General features: G+C 46.5%; 1 protein-coding gene across 1 annotated transcript; it reads right to left on the bottom strand.

The window, feature by feature from the left end:
- Positions 1 to 9820: 9820 nt before the first annotated feature.
- LOC120667866 lies at positions 9821 to 10891 on the bottom strand. Its single transcript, XM_039947856.1, has 2 exons — positions 10465 to 10891; positions 9821 to 9993 (listed from the first exon to the last, which is right to left on the bottom strand). Exons 1-2 carry the CDS (start codon positions 10889 to 10891, stop codon positions 9821 to 9823), a joined length of 600 nt encoding a protein of 199 aa, XP_039803790.1.
- Positions 10892 to 16990: the final 6099 nt, after the last annotated feature.

The raw sequence follows: 16990 nt of genomic DNA, 5'->3' as shown, positions 1-16990 counted from the left end.
CAGTCCCGAACTAGATCAGTGAGACAAAACAAACCCACCTGGATCTTTTCATTATAGCACAACATAGACATCATTCAGATTTTAATGTAATTTAGCACAAGATTATCATATAAGCATTGAGACTCGAGCTGCATAAATGATTCCAAGAAAAGGATATAGCTACCAGGCATGTACAAGATAGTAAAAGCAAAGTCAGCCTACACATACTAGTAGCCAAGTAAAGCGGTGACCATATTTCAGATTTACAAAAGAATAAAAGCCATGCTCGGTATCAGATATTCAACATATTCGAATGAGCCTAACCACACATGGTCACCAGCATCCACACCTCAAAATATATACACGAAACACAAGTAGAAGCTACTAAGCATACAAGGAAGCTAGTGCAAGTGATAAACACATATAGTGTATGATGATGCAATGGTTGGTTTGAATATTACCAATCGAATTGGCTGTTGACGAGCCGGTGGTTAAAATCCCGTCTGGTCCGTACTTGCCATAATGCATTCTCATCACAACTATCGGCTGTTAGAAAGACGAACATCTGTAGCCTAAAGTCCAATCAGCACATCTGTTGTCGTAGAGAGCTCTTCAAATGCTTTGTCGGCATGGATAAAGTAACCGATGTTGATCGCATCGAAGGAGCACAGAGGCTGAATCAGCCGGCTGATGTGACGAATGCCCTGACCCTCTATCCGCGGGGGTCGGGCGAGATGGACCCCGTCCGCAGGGGTCAGGCGAGGTGGACCCGTCCGTAGGCGATGAATGCCCTGACCCCGTAGGAGCCGAATTCGCCGATGTCGATGGTGTCGCAGGAACGGGAATAGCCGATGACGATGACGATGCAGAAGTACTGTTGGCCGGATCAATCGGCTAATGTATCAGACACTCCCACTCCCACATGGGAGCAGAAGTAGCTGATGTCGATGGCCGGAACTACGAAGGAGCGGAAGTAGCCGATGGCGAAGAAGCTGTAGGAGCACCGGCGGTAGTTCTTCATCCGGACGAAAATTTTTGTATGGTTCTCCATATTTCATCACCAAATCTCCGCTTATGCCCCCTGAGCCGGATCCTTCATGTATTGGAGCGTGCCAGAATGTGTCTACTCTGTGAGGCTAGTGGATAAGACCAGCCTCAGCCCGTTTTTTGTCGTTTCAATCCGATCACAGTCTTCCAGCGCAATTCTTGAGATCGGCTCTTGCCCCTCCGCATCCCAGGCATTCATGTCTGCAAGCGAAACCTCGTTGGAATCATCTGCACGGACCACCTCCACTTCATCGCCATCCCACTAGACCAAGCACTGGTGCATCGTGGAAGGAACACAACAATTTGCGTGAATCCAATCTCTCCCAAGCAGCAATGTGTATGTACTCTTTCTGTTGACGATGAAGAATGATGTTGGAACAGTCTTGCGGCCAACTGTCAACTCCACATTCAGGACACCCTGTGCCGCCGATGGCTGACCGTTGAAATCATTGAGCATCACATTGGTCTTGATAAGATCAGCAGTGGAACGACCTAACCGGCGCAGCACTGAGTACGGCATCAGATTGACTGCGGCGCCAGTGTCGACCAACATCCTATTCATAGGTTTGCCATCGATGAGGCCCTTGAGATATAATCCCTTCAGATGCTTGTAGCTTTTCTCCTTGGGCTTCTCGAAGATGATCGGCTGTGGGCCGAGATCCAGCTGCGTGATGGCCAATTCCTTCGGTTGGGGCGCCCGGAACTCTGACGGGAGCACGAACACCATATTCACATTAGCCGATGGCTTCTCATTGGCTTTCGTCTGCTTGGGGCGCCACTCTTTTCTCGGAGGGCGCCTTTCCTCCCTTCGCGGTTGCCTGACTTGCTCCGCGAGATCCGGACGCACTTTCCTCAGCACGTCGAGGTACTTTGCTTCTGCCTCTTCCAGATTGCACAAGCGCTGCACTCTACGCTTTTGCGAGCGATTAAGCCCATCAGGACACCACCGTGGATGATGGTACCTGTCTTCTTCTTCTAGCTCGGAATCACCCCTGGTTGGCCGTCTCACACGGTCGTCACGGCGTGTTCTGGGCCCCAAGCGCCGGAACACCGATGTCTCGTCCTGCTGGTGTCCTCGAGGCCTGCACTCCAAGCAATCATCTATAGTAGGCAATCGGCTCATGCCGGAATTCCAACAATACCTGAAGAATGGGCAATGCCAGTGGTCACGTATAGCCTGGCGTCTCCCCAGTGTCCTCCCTGAGCGGTGCTCGTACTCATCCTATTCTGATTCATATCGGCGGCGCAACTTGTACTGGTACTGGTACTTTTCCAGAAGCCGGTTAGAGGCTGGAAGCTGATTGTGGATGTGATGCACCTGCTCTTCAGTCACATGCCGCTGTTCCAGCTCGCGTTCATCCTGCGGCCGTTTGCCAGAAGCGGCCTCTCTCCTCTGCTTGTCATGGCGGCGCATGGGTCCCACCATATTGATCTGGAATGCCAAATCCTGGCCCTCGGATCCGAAATCTAACAGCTCCACCATGTTAGCTTGTGGGAAGGGCTTTGTGTCAACCTTCATCGTGTGTTGAGCCAGGATTAATCGGCCTTGCTCGATAGCCGATTGTATCTGACGACGTAGCTCCTTGCATTCACCCGTGGAATGAGTGAACGAGTGGTGCCATTTGCAGTACAGTCTTCCCTGCAACTCTTGTGGTGTTGGTAGCTTGTGATTTTCTGGGAGCTTCAGCTGTTTTTCTTTGAGGAGCAGGTCAAATATCTGCTCTGCCTTGGTCACGTCGAAGTCGAAGCCCTTTACAAGCCCCTGCTGTTTGACCCACTTGCACGGGACAGGGATTGCCCCCCCCCCCGAGTCCACTCTGCCACGGCTACTTCTTGCTCCCCGCCAGAGTCATCAGATTCTTTCGCCTGGGCCATGTTTACATGGCGCTTGAACTTGTCCTGGTACAGCTCAGGATGGTAATGTTCGTATGCTGTAAGCTTCTGCACCAGGTGCGCCAGAGATGTGAACTCCAACTGAAAAGCCGCATCCTTGATAGGCTTAGCGAGTCCCAGGACAGCCAAATCGACTGCCTCCTTCTCTGTGATGCGCGACGAGTAGCATTGGTTCTTGACCTCCCTGAAGCGTTGTATGTATTCTGACACAGTCTCTCCTCGCTTCTGCCTGACTTGGGCGAGGTCGGCAATTCCAGCTTCAGCAGCCTCCGAGTGGTACTGGGTATGGAATTGATCTTCAAGCTGCCTCCAAGTTTGAATCGAATCCGGAGCCAGTGATGCATACCATCCAAAAGCTGGGCCTGTAAGAGATTGGCCGAAGAACCGGACCCTCAACGGATCCGACACTGAGATCATCCCAAGCTACGTTAAGTATCGGCTCACGTGCTCGATGGAGCTGGCTCCTTCTGACCCGTTGAACTTGGTGAACTCAGGAAGCCGATACTTGGGTGGCAGTGGGATCAAGTCATAGTCACTTGGATACGGCTTGGAATAGCCGATCGCTTTCCTCTTGGGCAGGATGCCAAACTGGTCTCTCAGTATTGCACTGACCTGCTCCACACTAAGAACTCCTGGGGCCGATGGCTCAGCACTCGGCCCAGTAACGTACTTTGCCAGCCACGCTTGTTTCTCCGCGTTTGCTCTAGAAGCTCCTGGGTTTACCATCTGTACTGAGCGTGTTGGATTGACGCTGCCAGGGATGTAGGCGCACGTGTAGCCGTGAGGAATCTCCTTGGGTGGCTCGGTGAGGAATTGGCCTTCTCCAGTCATTGTTGTAGTGGACGTTATTGCCGAGAAATTTCCCACCGGGCGTGCCAGAATGTGTTGTCGGTCGAAACCCACCGGCGAGCAGCGACGGGCAACACGAAAAGCCGGGAGGTCGCCGGGGCGCTGGCAGGCACTGATCCCTCGTCGACGGCCCGTAATTCCAGCAACGCGCCACGGCTTGTGAAGACGCAGGGCGTGCCACCTGACCTATACCCGATCAGGAAGGTGTGGACGTGCTTGCGATGATTGACCTGCACACACAAACACGTGGAAATATAAGTCCGAGTCGTGGTCGGCTCCCCGGGACGACTCTTGCATCGTCTTTAAAGAGCCGATCGAGTCCCGGTGTCAGATGAGATCTGTATTTATCCGGATATTGATGAATAAAGCAAATAACTGTAAAGCTGCTTCAATTAAATCTAATTGATCTAATCCACAACGGTAAAGGCTTCACTGCTAGATCGAAACATCCTACACGTGACTGGGCCTAATAAACGTAACAGATAACTAAACCATAACCAAAACAGAGGCCTAAGAACTAGCAAGAGCCGATTCCCGGATCAATTCCCTGTTAAGACTAAAGCAAAGCATCTAAGACGCCACCGGATCGTCCAACCCGTTTGCAAGGCCTAACCTAGTAGATATTACGCCAACTCTTAAGAACAAGAGCAAACCGTAACAGATCAGATCTACTAAACATGAAAGAAGCAGGGTGTCGTCTCTGTGCAACTAATCCTATATGACAAGAACTAGCATAAGATTGAAACGTGACTGCACAGAGACAACATGATATTCATAGATGATAAATAACAAGGCACAATAGATCTACTAAAAGCCATGCTACGAACATCAAGATAACTAGCATTACTCGCCATCAAAAACGCTTCAGTACGAGTAATACCAAGGTAAAAGCAAGAACAACGCTGCCCTGATTGCGAGAAGCGATCAGGGCAGCATGGCGCTTACTTGGATGAAACCCTAGGATTAGGGGTGGCGATGCGCCGAGATTGTTGTTTGCGAGACGTGATGACGCTCTTCCTTTACAAATGCCATAGAGTACATATTTATAGTCCGGAGACTTCTTGCCGTGCAATACAATCTAAACTCTTTCCTAAACGAAGACTAGAGATAGATTACAACTCAATAAAGACTCGAAGATTAGATAACATGATCTGGACTCTTCCCTCCACCGGTCCAGATCTTCATGAAGCTTCCAAATATCAGCTGAAACATGACGTATAATTGTGGCAGATTCTGGTCGTCCTATTGTTTCGGCAATTCCTGTCAACTCCGAGCGAATCTGGACGTGATTCCAGTTGTATTGGAAAGCTTATCTCCTTAGCTTTCCATGCATATCTAGAACGTCCAAAACGGAGTCCATATGTGGCCTGGGCGTCCATTTTTGTGCGGCCTCTTCTTGCAGTCCGAACTAGCCTCGCGAATAGACTGGGCTTCATCATGGATTAGGCCCGTAACCCCATCTCAGCTTGACCCTTGAGTGCCCAATTATCATTGTATTTGGCCAAACTTATGATATAAGCCTGGCTAAGTAGACACCTTTACCGTGGGCTTCTTCTGATATTTGGCCTACCAATCCTGGTCAAATTCTGGCGATAACACATGCCACCCAAGTTTGGTCAAATATGACAGAATCTTCTAAGCGCCAGCCGTAAACCAAATAAAAACATCATCTCCTCAAATTGTCTTCTCATGCCACTGATGGTCTTGCCCCCCGAGCCGATAGATCGGTTATTAGCCAACTGACTTTGTGACCGATTGCTTGAACCGGCGTCACGCTTTCCTCGACCAATCTCAATGTTGTTGCAGACCGGTCCTAGTTTTCATATTCCATAGATGGCACTGACTTATGTGATCATCCTCGTGCTTCATCAGCTTAACTTCAACACATACGGCTCTCCTGCAAAACAATCACTTGCCGAACCGACGCTACAAAGATCATTGTGAATCGGCTAAAAGCTGATGAATCATATTCGGTTAGCCAAACAGTCCACATAAACCAAACCATCATCATTGATAAAAATTTCTTCCCCCCACAAAAAATATGCTATGTCATGCAAAGAGTGAGTGTGAGCTTCCAGGTATGTCTCAAAGCATTTACAAGTGCTAGCATGTATATACAGTGAAGGTATAGCATAAAGACACCGCATATTAAAACTCAAAAGAATATATCTATATTAGAACATGAGCAAGCAATTTTTAGGATTTTCAAAATAAAAAGCATCACCACTTAGCCCAACCAACTAGTACATTAAAGCATGACAAGCAAAAACCAGCAAGTACCTACACCAGTGAGGTTTTTCCAATACAAGAATCTTTTAACAAGCTTGATTACTCATGCGCTCAGGTCTTGCAAGTTAAGACATATTGCATTTGAAACTCAAACAAGCCTTTTGTGAACAGTACCACCGCGTGCTATAGTACCACGCGTGAAATGTAGCGCTCCCTCCCTGTTTCTCCTCCTCGTGCATTGGCCCTAGGTCATTCTCGCGGATCTAGCAATCTGGAGTGCGATGTTTCTTCCCATACATGTGGACTTCGTGGAGGTGCCGCGCCTGCTGCACAAGGACGAGCCGTTTGTGAGGTGGTTCGCGCAACTGCACTGCCGGCTTCCATCTCCACTACACAGACGCGCTACAGAAGTTCCGCAACCGCGCGTCTAGTGGTAATCCCGTGATCTATAACAGTAGTAATCCTGGTTTATGCAGTAGAAAAATTTTGTTTTTGCTACCCCATATTCCTACAAATACAAACCACCACACAGGACGTAGGGTATTACGCAACTCGCGGCCCGAACCTGTCTAAATCTTTGTGTTCTTTGCACCATCGAGTTCCAGAGCTGTCGATCCCTACCTACAAACCCTACTGCTAAGGGTATCCCTGAGCAAGCTTGGCGGTAAACACCGACAGGTGCACTGTTCGTCCTTGCGACATTGCATATATGACCAAGTTAGGGAGGGAGTCCTTGTCGGACTTAGAGTTCTTAGCCGAGTTGGACTCGACTTGCTTGCTGTACTGGATTAGGTCATCCAGCTCATCCTCCGAGCTGGAAGAGTACTCGGATTCGGAATTGGTTAGTCCACCGATTTTAGAGTATGTGTGCTTTGGGTGAGCGAGAAGCGGGATGCCCATCTCTACATGGAGGGCGTTCTCGTTCATCCAGTGTAGCCATGATTGAGTGGGAGTCAGCCCTTCAGGCTCCTTGATCCAAGGTTTGTTGAAAATAGACTCACTGGATTGTTCTGTAGCTTTGGCTTTTCCCTTTTTAAGTTTGGCCAGTTCCCAAAGAGCGTCAGCGTGTTCGGGTGGATTGGCCATAACGTCCATGAACAAGTCGACGTTGTCAGACCAATCTTCGAGATCGTCGAATGGTTCGGAGTTGTCAAGACTGTTCATGAATTAATCAAAGTCTTGATCGAACGAGGACTCGACTGGTTTAGGAGTCCGAATGTGAGCAGGTTTCGGTGAAGGGCTCTGAGGTATCCTAGAGATAGACGGTCCCATCCGAACAAGCCGGGGGTTTGTGTCACCAAATCCCCCGCAGATTCCTTCTTCCGGTTTCAGCTCCTTGTATTGCAGGGTGCTTTCAGCTATCTTATTGCAGTCGGCGAGCTTGGAATCCACTCGATCGATCCCTGAGAGTATATCACCCGACCTTTTATGAGGCGGGTTCAACACTTTTGGGTTCTGCTGTGATGTAGATGAGCCCAGAGTAGCTTCTGCAAGTTTGATGCAGCCCTCGATTGATCGTGAAACTTGTCCTACTCCAAAGAGTAGTTCTAAGTTGTTGATCTTCAGGCGTTTTATTGTCTTGATATGACTCAAGTATTTTCCGAGGGTTTCGGAAAAGTGGAGTTTTTTGGAATCAGAGTTTGTGTCAAACTCGACTGAATCGAGAGTTCGAGTTGGAGTTGATGCGTTTTCTGGGTTCTCCGAGTCGAGTTCGAATAGGACTCTTTTTTCGTCGAGATCCGCGGACTCGCGGGTGTCGGCGATTTGGAGAGTGGTTTTCGGTTTAGGCGAGTCAGGCGTGACAAGGTGGCTGGAAAAGCTACCCGATCCGTCAGCCATGCATGCCCAGGAACTAAAAACGAGAGTTGTGCCCTTAGGCACGTTGTTGGCGTCGCTTGATCCGGCCATCGAATTCGCCGATGAACTCGCCGAACCCCCTACCTGGCGCGCCAGCTGTCAGTGTTTACCGCCAAGCCTGCTCAGGGATACCCTTAGCAGTAAGGTTTGTAGGTAGGGATCGACTGCTCTGGAACTCGATGGTGCAAGGAACACAAAGATTTAGACAGGTTTGGACCACGAGTTGCGTAATACCCTACGTCCTGTGTGGTTGTTTGTATTGCCTTAGGTGTTGATGATTGTTTGGAGGGGGTCCCTGCCAGCCCTTATATATCCGGGAGGACAGGGTTACATGGAAAGTCCTAGCCGTGTACAGTTGGAGTCATACTACAACACAATCGGGTAGTTTCCTTTGTACTGCAGCTAGTTCTACGCCTATTCAGGTAGTTACAAGAGAGGTAAGGTACATCCATAAGCTATCCCTTACTCTAGAATATTCTATGCCTATAAGCAGTCCTGCTGCCCCGGGTCTGACACTATCTGACCCATATGATTGGAATTGTTAAGTCGTACTGGCCTCAACATAACTTAGCTCCCATAGCTAAAGGAATAGCTCCTGATTGCTCTGATGAGAAATTCCAGAGCTACTGTAAAGAGTCAGAAGTAATTACTAAGGAGATTTTGAAGAACTTGGTAGAATAATCTGCTTGTAATAGCTCTTGTCATCTTCTGTAAAAACTTGTCTTTGTATGTATTGCTTTTATCCTGTTGGTGTGTCTTCAAAAGCATGATCTAATACCGTAGGATAAATACAAACTACTCAAGTAGTCGAGTAGAAAGCTCACATGGAGTAATCTCCATAGTTGATCAGTTAGGATGAATCCTGTCGGACTACCCAGATAGAAAATTTTTGTAGAGATATCCATAAACTACTCGAGCAAGCGAGTAGAGTGTCCTGGTCAAGGACTGGAGTAACTTCTAAGATAGATCTATTAGGATGAACCCCGTCGGATTATCCAAGATGAAACCATCTTAAAAATATCCAAAACCTACTCGAGCTAGCGAGTAGGGTGTCTATCATGTAGACTGGAGTAACTACTAAGATTGACTAGTTACGGTGAACCCCGTCGAGTTACCCCAGTAGGACTAATTTTAGTAGTATCCAAAACTTACTCGAGCAAGCGAGTAGTTTTGCCTTGAACACAAGGCTGGAGTCCCTTATAGTTGACCTGTTATGATGAACTCCGTCGAGTTGCCCAAGTTGGACAAACTAGTGAAGGTATCCATATATCTTCTCGAGCCAGCGAGTAGGTTGTGTCTTTATATTGAGGACAAAGATGTGGCTTGTATAGTTATCCCCATGGAAACCTGTTTAAGCTATCCTGATTAGGTTAGCCAGGTCGGTATGAATCTGTCACGATTACCCTGGTTGGAAAAACCCATTAGAAAATGGTCCAATATGATGCTGCCATGTTGAAAACTGCCTTTAATATAGTCGAACGGTTAATGGAAACCCTTGTTTTATTAAAGAGATCAACTGACATCACCATGTTACTTGGATCAAGGGTAAAATCTGCGCAAGTGCTCGATGTTCCAGGAATTGGGTACCTTGTTACCATCTGCATCAGTAATTCTGTATGATCCGGGTCTTGTAACCTTGGATATGATGAAAGGTCCCTCCCATCTGGAATTTAACTTGTGCAGTCCCGTTTCATCTTGGATCCTTCGTAGAACTAAATCTCCTATACTAAAAGATCTTTGCTGGACATTGCGATCATGATAGCGTCTAACTCCTTGAAGGTATCTAGCCAATTGGGTCAAAGCATTGATCCTAGTTTCTTTGACTGAATCCAACTCAAGTTGTCGAGTTTCGTCTGCTTCTCATTCTTGATAGGCTTCTACTCTTGGAGATTTCCACATGATATCTGCGGGTAGTATAGCCTCTGACCCATAGGTGAGGAAGAAGGGAGACTATCCAGTTGCTTTGCTAGGCTGTGTTTGCAGCCCCCATAACACATGGGGGTAGTTCCTGAATCCACTTGCCGCCTTTCTTGGAGTTGGCATCATAGAGTCTTTTCTTCAAGCCGTCGAGTACCAAGCCATTGATACGCTCTACTTGACCATTTGCTCGAGGATGAGCAACTGAAGTATATTTGACGTCTATGCAAGAATTATCACAGAAATCCCAGAAAGACTGTGATGTAAAGTTAGAGCCAAGATCTATGATGATGGTGTGAGGAAATCCAAACCGGTGTATGATGTCGGAGATGAAGTCCACTGCTCTATCTGATGAGATCTTGACAATGGGCTTGTACTCGATCCACTTGGTAAACTTGTTGACTACTACCAGCACATGATTAAATCCTCCTGGAGCTACGGTTAGAGGTCCGATCATGTCCAGACTCCAACAGGCGAACGACCATGACAGAGGGATTGTTATCAGATTGTGTGCTGGGACGTGAGTCTTTTTGCCGAAGAATTGGCAACCAGGGCACCGTCTCACAAGGTCTTCTGCATTTGATACAGCCGTTGGCCAGAAGAATCCTAACCTGTAGGCCTTGCCAACTAGTGTCCTTGATGCGGCATGGTTGCCGCAAACTCCTTCGTGTATCTCTCTGAGGATGTCTTTGCCTTCTTCAAGGGTAACGCATTTCATGAAGATGCTAGAGGCAGAGCATTTGTACAGGTTGTTGCCGATGAGAACGAAACCCTTGCTATGCCTGATAATGCGAGTAGCTTCAGCGCTCTTGGCATCAACATGTGGTGGAAGCTTGAACTCCTTGATGAAGTCGATGAACTGAATCCGCCAGTCTTCTTCGATCATTAGCACTTCTCGGACTGTGGCCTGGGCCTCCGCATCAGTGGCTTGTTGACTTTGTGCCTTAACTGATGGATGGTGTAGTTCATGAACAAAGACTCTCGGTGGGATAGCTGCTCGAGTAGATTCAAGTTTGGAGAGGACATCAGCTCCCACATTATTGTCATGGTCTACGTGGTGGATTTCCAATCCTGAAAACTTGTTCTCAAGCTTTCTGATTTCTTCAACGTATGTGTCCATTGTGTCCTTATTGATGTCACATTCTTTATTTACTTGTTGGACGACGAGTAAGGAATCGTCGTAGACAAGTAGTCGCTTGATGTCGAGATAAACTGCTAGACGGAGTCCGTGTAGTAGTGCCTCGTATTTTGCCTCATTGTTGGAGACTTTAAACAGGATTTGGAACACGTACTTCAACTGTTCTCCCTTGGGGGAGATAAACAGGACTCCCGCACCGCCTCCGTCGAGCTTGAGTGATCCATCAAAGTACATTACCCAATGCTCTGGAACGTTGAGAGGTGCTAGGATTTGATTTTCCCGCCACTCAGCTAGGAAGTTGACTAATGCTTGTGACTTAATTGCTGTTCTTGGCTTGAAGTTGATTTCCAAAGCTCCCAGTTCAACTGCCCACTTTGAGATCCGTCCGGTAACATCCCGATTGTGGAGTATATCCGCCAATGGGAAGTCAGTTATTACTGAGACCTTGTACTCGTCGAAATAGTGTCGAAGCTTCCTAGAGGTGATTAGAATTCCGTATAGAACTTTCTAGATTGAGGGATATCTAACCTTTGATTCAGAGAGTACTTCACTGATGAAGTTGTTGACACCGGATTTTGGTAAATCCGATGTAATAGGAATTATGAAGCAATCGGCTATTTGTGTCGATATGTAATAGGAATTATGAAGCAATCGGCTATTTGTGTCGATATGAAAGCTAGTAATCAAATGTTGTTGTCGAGGAAGCCAGAAGGTTGCTTGTTGGAAATTCATACGTGAAGGCAAGGGAAGCAAGAAGCTAGCAGGAGCTTACATGCAAGTATGTGAGGTTTACATGTGAAGGCAAGAAGCTAATAAGATTTGCATGCACATGTGTGGTCACGTAAAGGGTATTCCTTAATCAAATATGGTTAGCACCTGGCCGGATTATTTTATTATTGATTATGGAGGCAAATCATGGCAAAGGAAGTTTCGCATACAAGAAGGCCAGAAGCAGCACGTGCATGGCAAAGTAATTGAATAAAGAAAGCATGTTGCCGCACGGGAGAAGGTCCGAGCTGATCTTGCATGCAAATTTACCTGTTTGCGGATGGATCGGAAGGAAGGAAGCTTAATCGAGAAGGACTTTAAAAAAGGAAATTAGAGTCCATGTATCTTAGTATTTTCTTTTGTTTAAATATTTCTTCTTTAGCAAGTCTGATGTGCCGCCGTAACTGGCTAGGTTGTTTAGGCTATAAATATGTACATCCGTCCATTGTAAAAGTTTTGTTACACAACCAATACAAACACATTTATTTTTTTCAAGTACCTTTACCTTTCTGCTCTAGGAGTAGTAGTAACTAGTTGAATACCCCGCACGTTGCTGCGGAATTTTAGAGCAAAAATATTGAAGTTCAGTGTGGTGAAAAGATAGAGTTATGAAATTGCAGCTAATTTTAGTATTGGAGATATATGGCATGGTTGTATATAAGAAATGCTGAAGTTGATGTATATATAAGAAGTTCTAGTTGCTGAAACTGATAAAAGAGGAACCATAATAGTTACGATAAGGACGTTTTAATGTTGAAATGGAAATGTCTGCATTATTTTGTGAAGCAAGAGATTGGACTTTGCAATTATTCTCTTGGATAAGTGAAGTTTCTACAAATTTTTTCTTAAAAAATAAGTGTGGGCAACACAGTTCTTTAAAATGTTGATAATTTGAAAGAATATATTTTGTTTAATGGTTTCATTGGACGAACGTAGATATTTGAATTGGTTATGGATTCTCCACCATCTTGATCCACATTACTGTAGTATAATAGAATGTTAGGAATGGGTGTGATAAAAATGAATGAGGGATGTTAGCACATACATTATTTTTTTGACATTTTGTTGCTAATTCCATCATATGACAATAATAAAATCAAGTAAAAAGGTAAGAACTCTTAGTGGGTTGTGGAAGTCCAGGATATAGGGTTTCATTCAAATCCAATGGTGGAAATAAAATGATGATGTGGCTTCACCACATGTGAGAGAAATAGCTATTAATGACTCTTAGTGGGTTGCACTTATATAAGATATATAGATGTAGATTTCTGATGAGTTCTTCGGCAAGCTGGGCTGCATCGCTTCGATCTCCAGTTCACCGCGGTCTTCGTCTACCAGGAGTTCTAGGCTTTAACCACTAGGCGCATCGATGTGGTTTCGTCTAGATTCACCTACAAGCTACCGGGTATCCCAGATCTTAACTTCCGGGCGCATCGCTGTCGTTGAATCTGGTTCTTATCCACGAGTACCTTAGATCTTCGGCCGACGGCACATTCGCTTCTGTCTGGATCTATGGTATTCACCAGTTATCGATTTTGCCCTATCTTGTGAGCATTATCTCTTGCTAGATGTGGTAGAATCACAACTATTCTAGCCTTGAGTAAGATTGCATCGGCTGATTTATCGTTAATCTATCGTCTTGTTGTTCAAATTGATTTAATTAGCTTTATCTTGATAAAATGTATGATAGATTGTTCAACAGCCTGTTGCATCTTAATCTTGGCTGTTTCTCAAGTGTTGTCGGGAACAAGTTCTATTGTGGATAGATCTATTGGCTGGGGAGATTAGATTACTCTTTTCCTAGTAGTATTTCTAGACTGCAACTTCCGGGCGCATCGCTGTCGTTTCATCTAGAAATACTGGTGGTAATGTTAGTCGAAGTATTATTGGCTTATGGTCCTGTTCATGGTGGATTCAAAGCCCAATGGCACTCTGTTTTCTATCGGCTTCTTAGCCAGTAGCTCCTGAACTTTATTATCATCAATCGCATAAATGAAGTTCGGAGAATCGATGAGTTGCTTATACTCATCAGGATGTTGGAAATCGGCCCCATGGCGAACTGTGCTGTTATTCATTTATCATGGCCGATTATTCATTTATCATGTTTTATTCTGCTGCGCTGTTATCACTACTGGTGCCAGAATGAAATCAGCCTAATTGGCCGATCCCCTTTGATCTTAGAAGAATTATCTTCACCTTGTCAGTTGAATGGTCAAACTGACTGGCACGCTTGGTTTGTATTCTAAAGCTTGGCGAACAGTGCCTTCAGATTCTAGTGTGTTGATTTTTGCGTCAACACATCTTTTGGCACGCCCAGTGGGACCAGATTAAATTGAATATCGTTGTGGATCCAGCTGGTGGTATTTGAGCCCACATATCTTAGAAAAAGGCATAATGGAGATTTCAACCGAAGAAGTTTATGTCCATGCTAATTGCCCCTGATGGTCAGTTCTACGTGTCTTGAAGAGAAGAGAATGGCCAAGTCAGATCGTTGATTCCATCATCATGCCGTCTTGGTGATCAATATATTCTGTGATGGATTCATTGACTTAAGGATGCAAGGGCAAGATAAGCCGATTTTGTTCTATTGTTCGGCTAGTTGGAGGAGGTGTGTATGTGATTGCCGACCTGAAGATTGGAATATAATAAAGAGTAAAATATTGTTGCGTCTGCCAAAAAGACATTCAGAAGAGGTGTGGCTATAGCTTCAGAATAGTCTATACATCTATCGGCTCCGTGGTGGGATATGATCAAATTACTATATATATATATATATATATATATATATATATATATATATTGGCATTGAAAGCTGATAATATATGTCTATCGGCTGTGTGTTATTTGGATGGATTTGGTGCTAGGCTGATTACGAAGGAATTGCATGCAAATTCATTTGTTTAATTAAATCGGCCGCATGCGCTTCAGATTGTTGGCATCTGTAGCCGATAGTTGTCCAGGAGTGGAGGCAATATCTCGGGAAGCCAATGGATTAAATATTGGACCTAATTCATGTGGAGCAATATCTGACGGGTCGATGGCGTCTTGATCAATTCGGGTAAATGATGTTCAGAGGCAAAGAGCCTATGTATTTCTCTGATGGTACTTACACCAGGCGCAGGACCTGTCTCGAATCATCGGCTTATTGGTTTTGGTTTCTGATATTAATATGGCCGATGGGAAGATTGGTCCTACGTAGTATACCTCACGTTCGCCAGCGCATCGTGCTTGAGACCGGCACAGTACTGACCATCCTATTCACACTAATGGTTGCCGATGCGCTGGGGAGCTATGATTTCAAGCTGTTCATTGGCTCCAAGACCTGGTCTATAAACATCAAAAGCCAATGAAGTTTACAGTCGATCGGCCATAAGAAGCTGAAGGAATGAATATTATTTTCAGCACATGGAAGATGAAAGGAGACCACCGGATGGAAATTATTGGAGTATATATATTTGCTGTATCGACATGGTGGTCGATCAGTAAAAGAAAGAAAATCTTATACGCCTGGTACCTTAAGCATTATTGGTTTATGACGGTCAATCTCAAAGCAGAAAGAAATTTCAAATGGAAGCACAAGCATCAGGCCTGGAGGCCGATTGCGTTTGTGTGCTCAACGAGGTTATAGTCTTCGTCTATTGCTGTTTCGTTCCATCGGCTGTGATCATAAGGCCGATTGTGTCAGCTATACTTGCCGCAAGTACTTGGCTGCTGTTGGCTGCCGTCATGCTCTGCGTGTGCTACTGTACAGAAATCAGAGTGTGATGTTTCACGTGCCACAAAAAGCCAGAGTCTCGACGCGGGGAAGGAATCAGCGGCGTGCGCCAATTTTTCTACAAGATGTTGCATGATCATTTAATTTATACCAAATAAGAAGCGTCAACCTGTTATCGGCTTGTCACATGCTGATAGCTGATAGCTGATCACCAGGAAATCAACTGTCAGTTCGCCGTCTCTTCTCTGACACTATGCTCATGGACCTTGCCGATAAGTACATCTTGATATACGGCCAGTTACTGCTGGTGGAGAATCCAGACTTCCGCTTCATCGTCAATGCGATATGTCGTCGAGCGTGGTCACAGAGATGGTGGCGGAACTGAACATCGCCGAGTTGACCGACGATTAAGTCGGCGCATTTGCTCCAAGCATGACGGGAATAGTGATGGCATCGATGACAACGTTGCGGATACACCGATGCCGGGGAAAACTGCCGATCAGCGAGCATCGGCTCCGGTGGAATAAACTTCTTCAACAAAAATGGATATGGAGTGTCCTAGCCGACAGCAGGAATAAGAAAGAAGCAATACAAGCTAGCAGAATGTTTGTGTGTGTCTTGCATATATACACACTTGCGCCTCCACGAGCTCAAGGGGGCACTAATTGGACACGAACGATAATATAATGCTTTCAAGGAACTACAAGACAGCATGCCGCCGATGAAGAAAAACTAGCAAAAGTATGCAACGACTGGAAGGTTGGTCCTGTGCAAGGCGTGGGCCGATTAGAGCTAATTTCTTCGGCAGCAGTATAGAAGGTGATGCCAGATGTCTCCATCGGCTACTGGTGCTGGAGTTGAGCCGATAGGAGGGCGCAAGTGATGTGTCCACTAGTCCCCGTTTTTGGAACTTTTTAACACAACGAAGATATGTTGGCCGATCCTTTGCTTATGATGAGGAAGCATCGGCCTGAGGAATGAGCAGTACTCACTCCTGACTGTGATGAGTGAATTGTCAACCGTGCGGTGTGATCGTGTGCTTGGTCTTTGGTTGCAGGTACACGGGCGTCGAGTGTCGACGGTGAGCTGCCGTGGAGGCGCTATGGCCGATGGACCGTGCGGTGGACGGCGGTGAAGGACAGCCGGGACCGGAGCTCGGGCCGGGCGGCAGCTGTGGCGTCCACTCCTAGATCGAGGGTGCAAGCACCGGTGGATGGCGGGTTTCATGGTTTGCGCCACAAAACCAAGCTGGCGGACGGCGGTTGAAGACGCCAAGTCGTGGAGGCACGGGCGTCGGTCTCGGGACTGGCGGAGGTGACGGGCGTCGACAGCGTCTAGGGCCTCGCTGCGGGCAAGGAGGTGACGGGCGTCGGGCGGCGTTTAGGGCCGTCAGAAGGCCGAGGCGGGAAGGGCGTCCAGGGCCACGGCGTGGAGGCAGGAATCTTCCCGCGCGTGGAGTTTTGGCGGTTTTCTCAAAACCGGCCACCTCACCGGGTTTCGCGGACCCCTCAAAACCGCGGATCAGATCTGCATCAACGTGGCGGCATCGCGGAGAAGGCTTCGAGTCGAAGAAAGAAACTCCGACGTCGGATGAGATC

The sequence above is a fragment of the Panicum virgatum genome, chromosome 3N (genome assembly GCF_016808335.1).
Source record: "Panicum virgatum strain AP13 chromosome 3N, P.virgatum_v5, whole genome shotgun sequence".
Lineage (NCBI taxonomy): Eukaryota > Viridiplantae > Streptophyta > Magnoliopsida > Poales > Poaceae > Panicum > Panicum virgatum.
The sequence above is the reverse complement of the archived record's forward strand: the minus strand, read 5'-3'. Positions and strand labels throughout refer to the sequence as shown.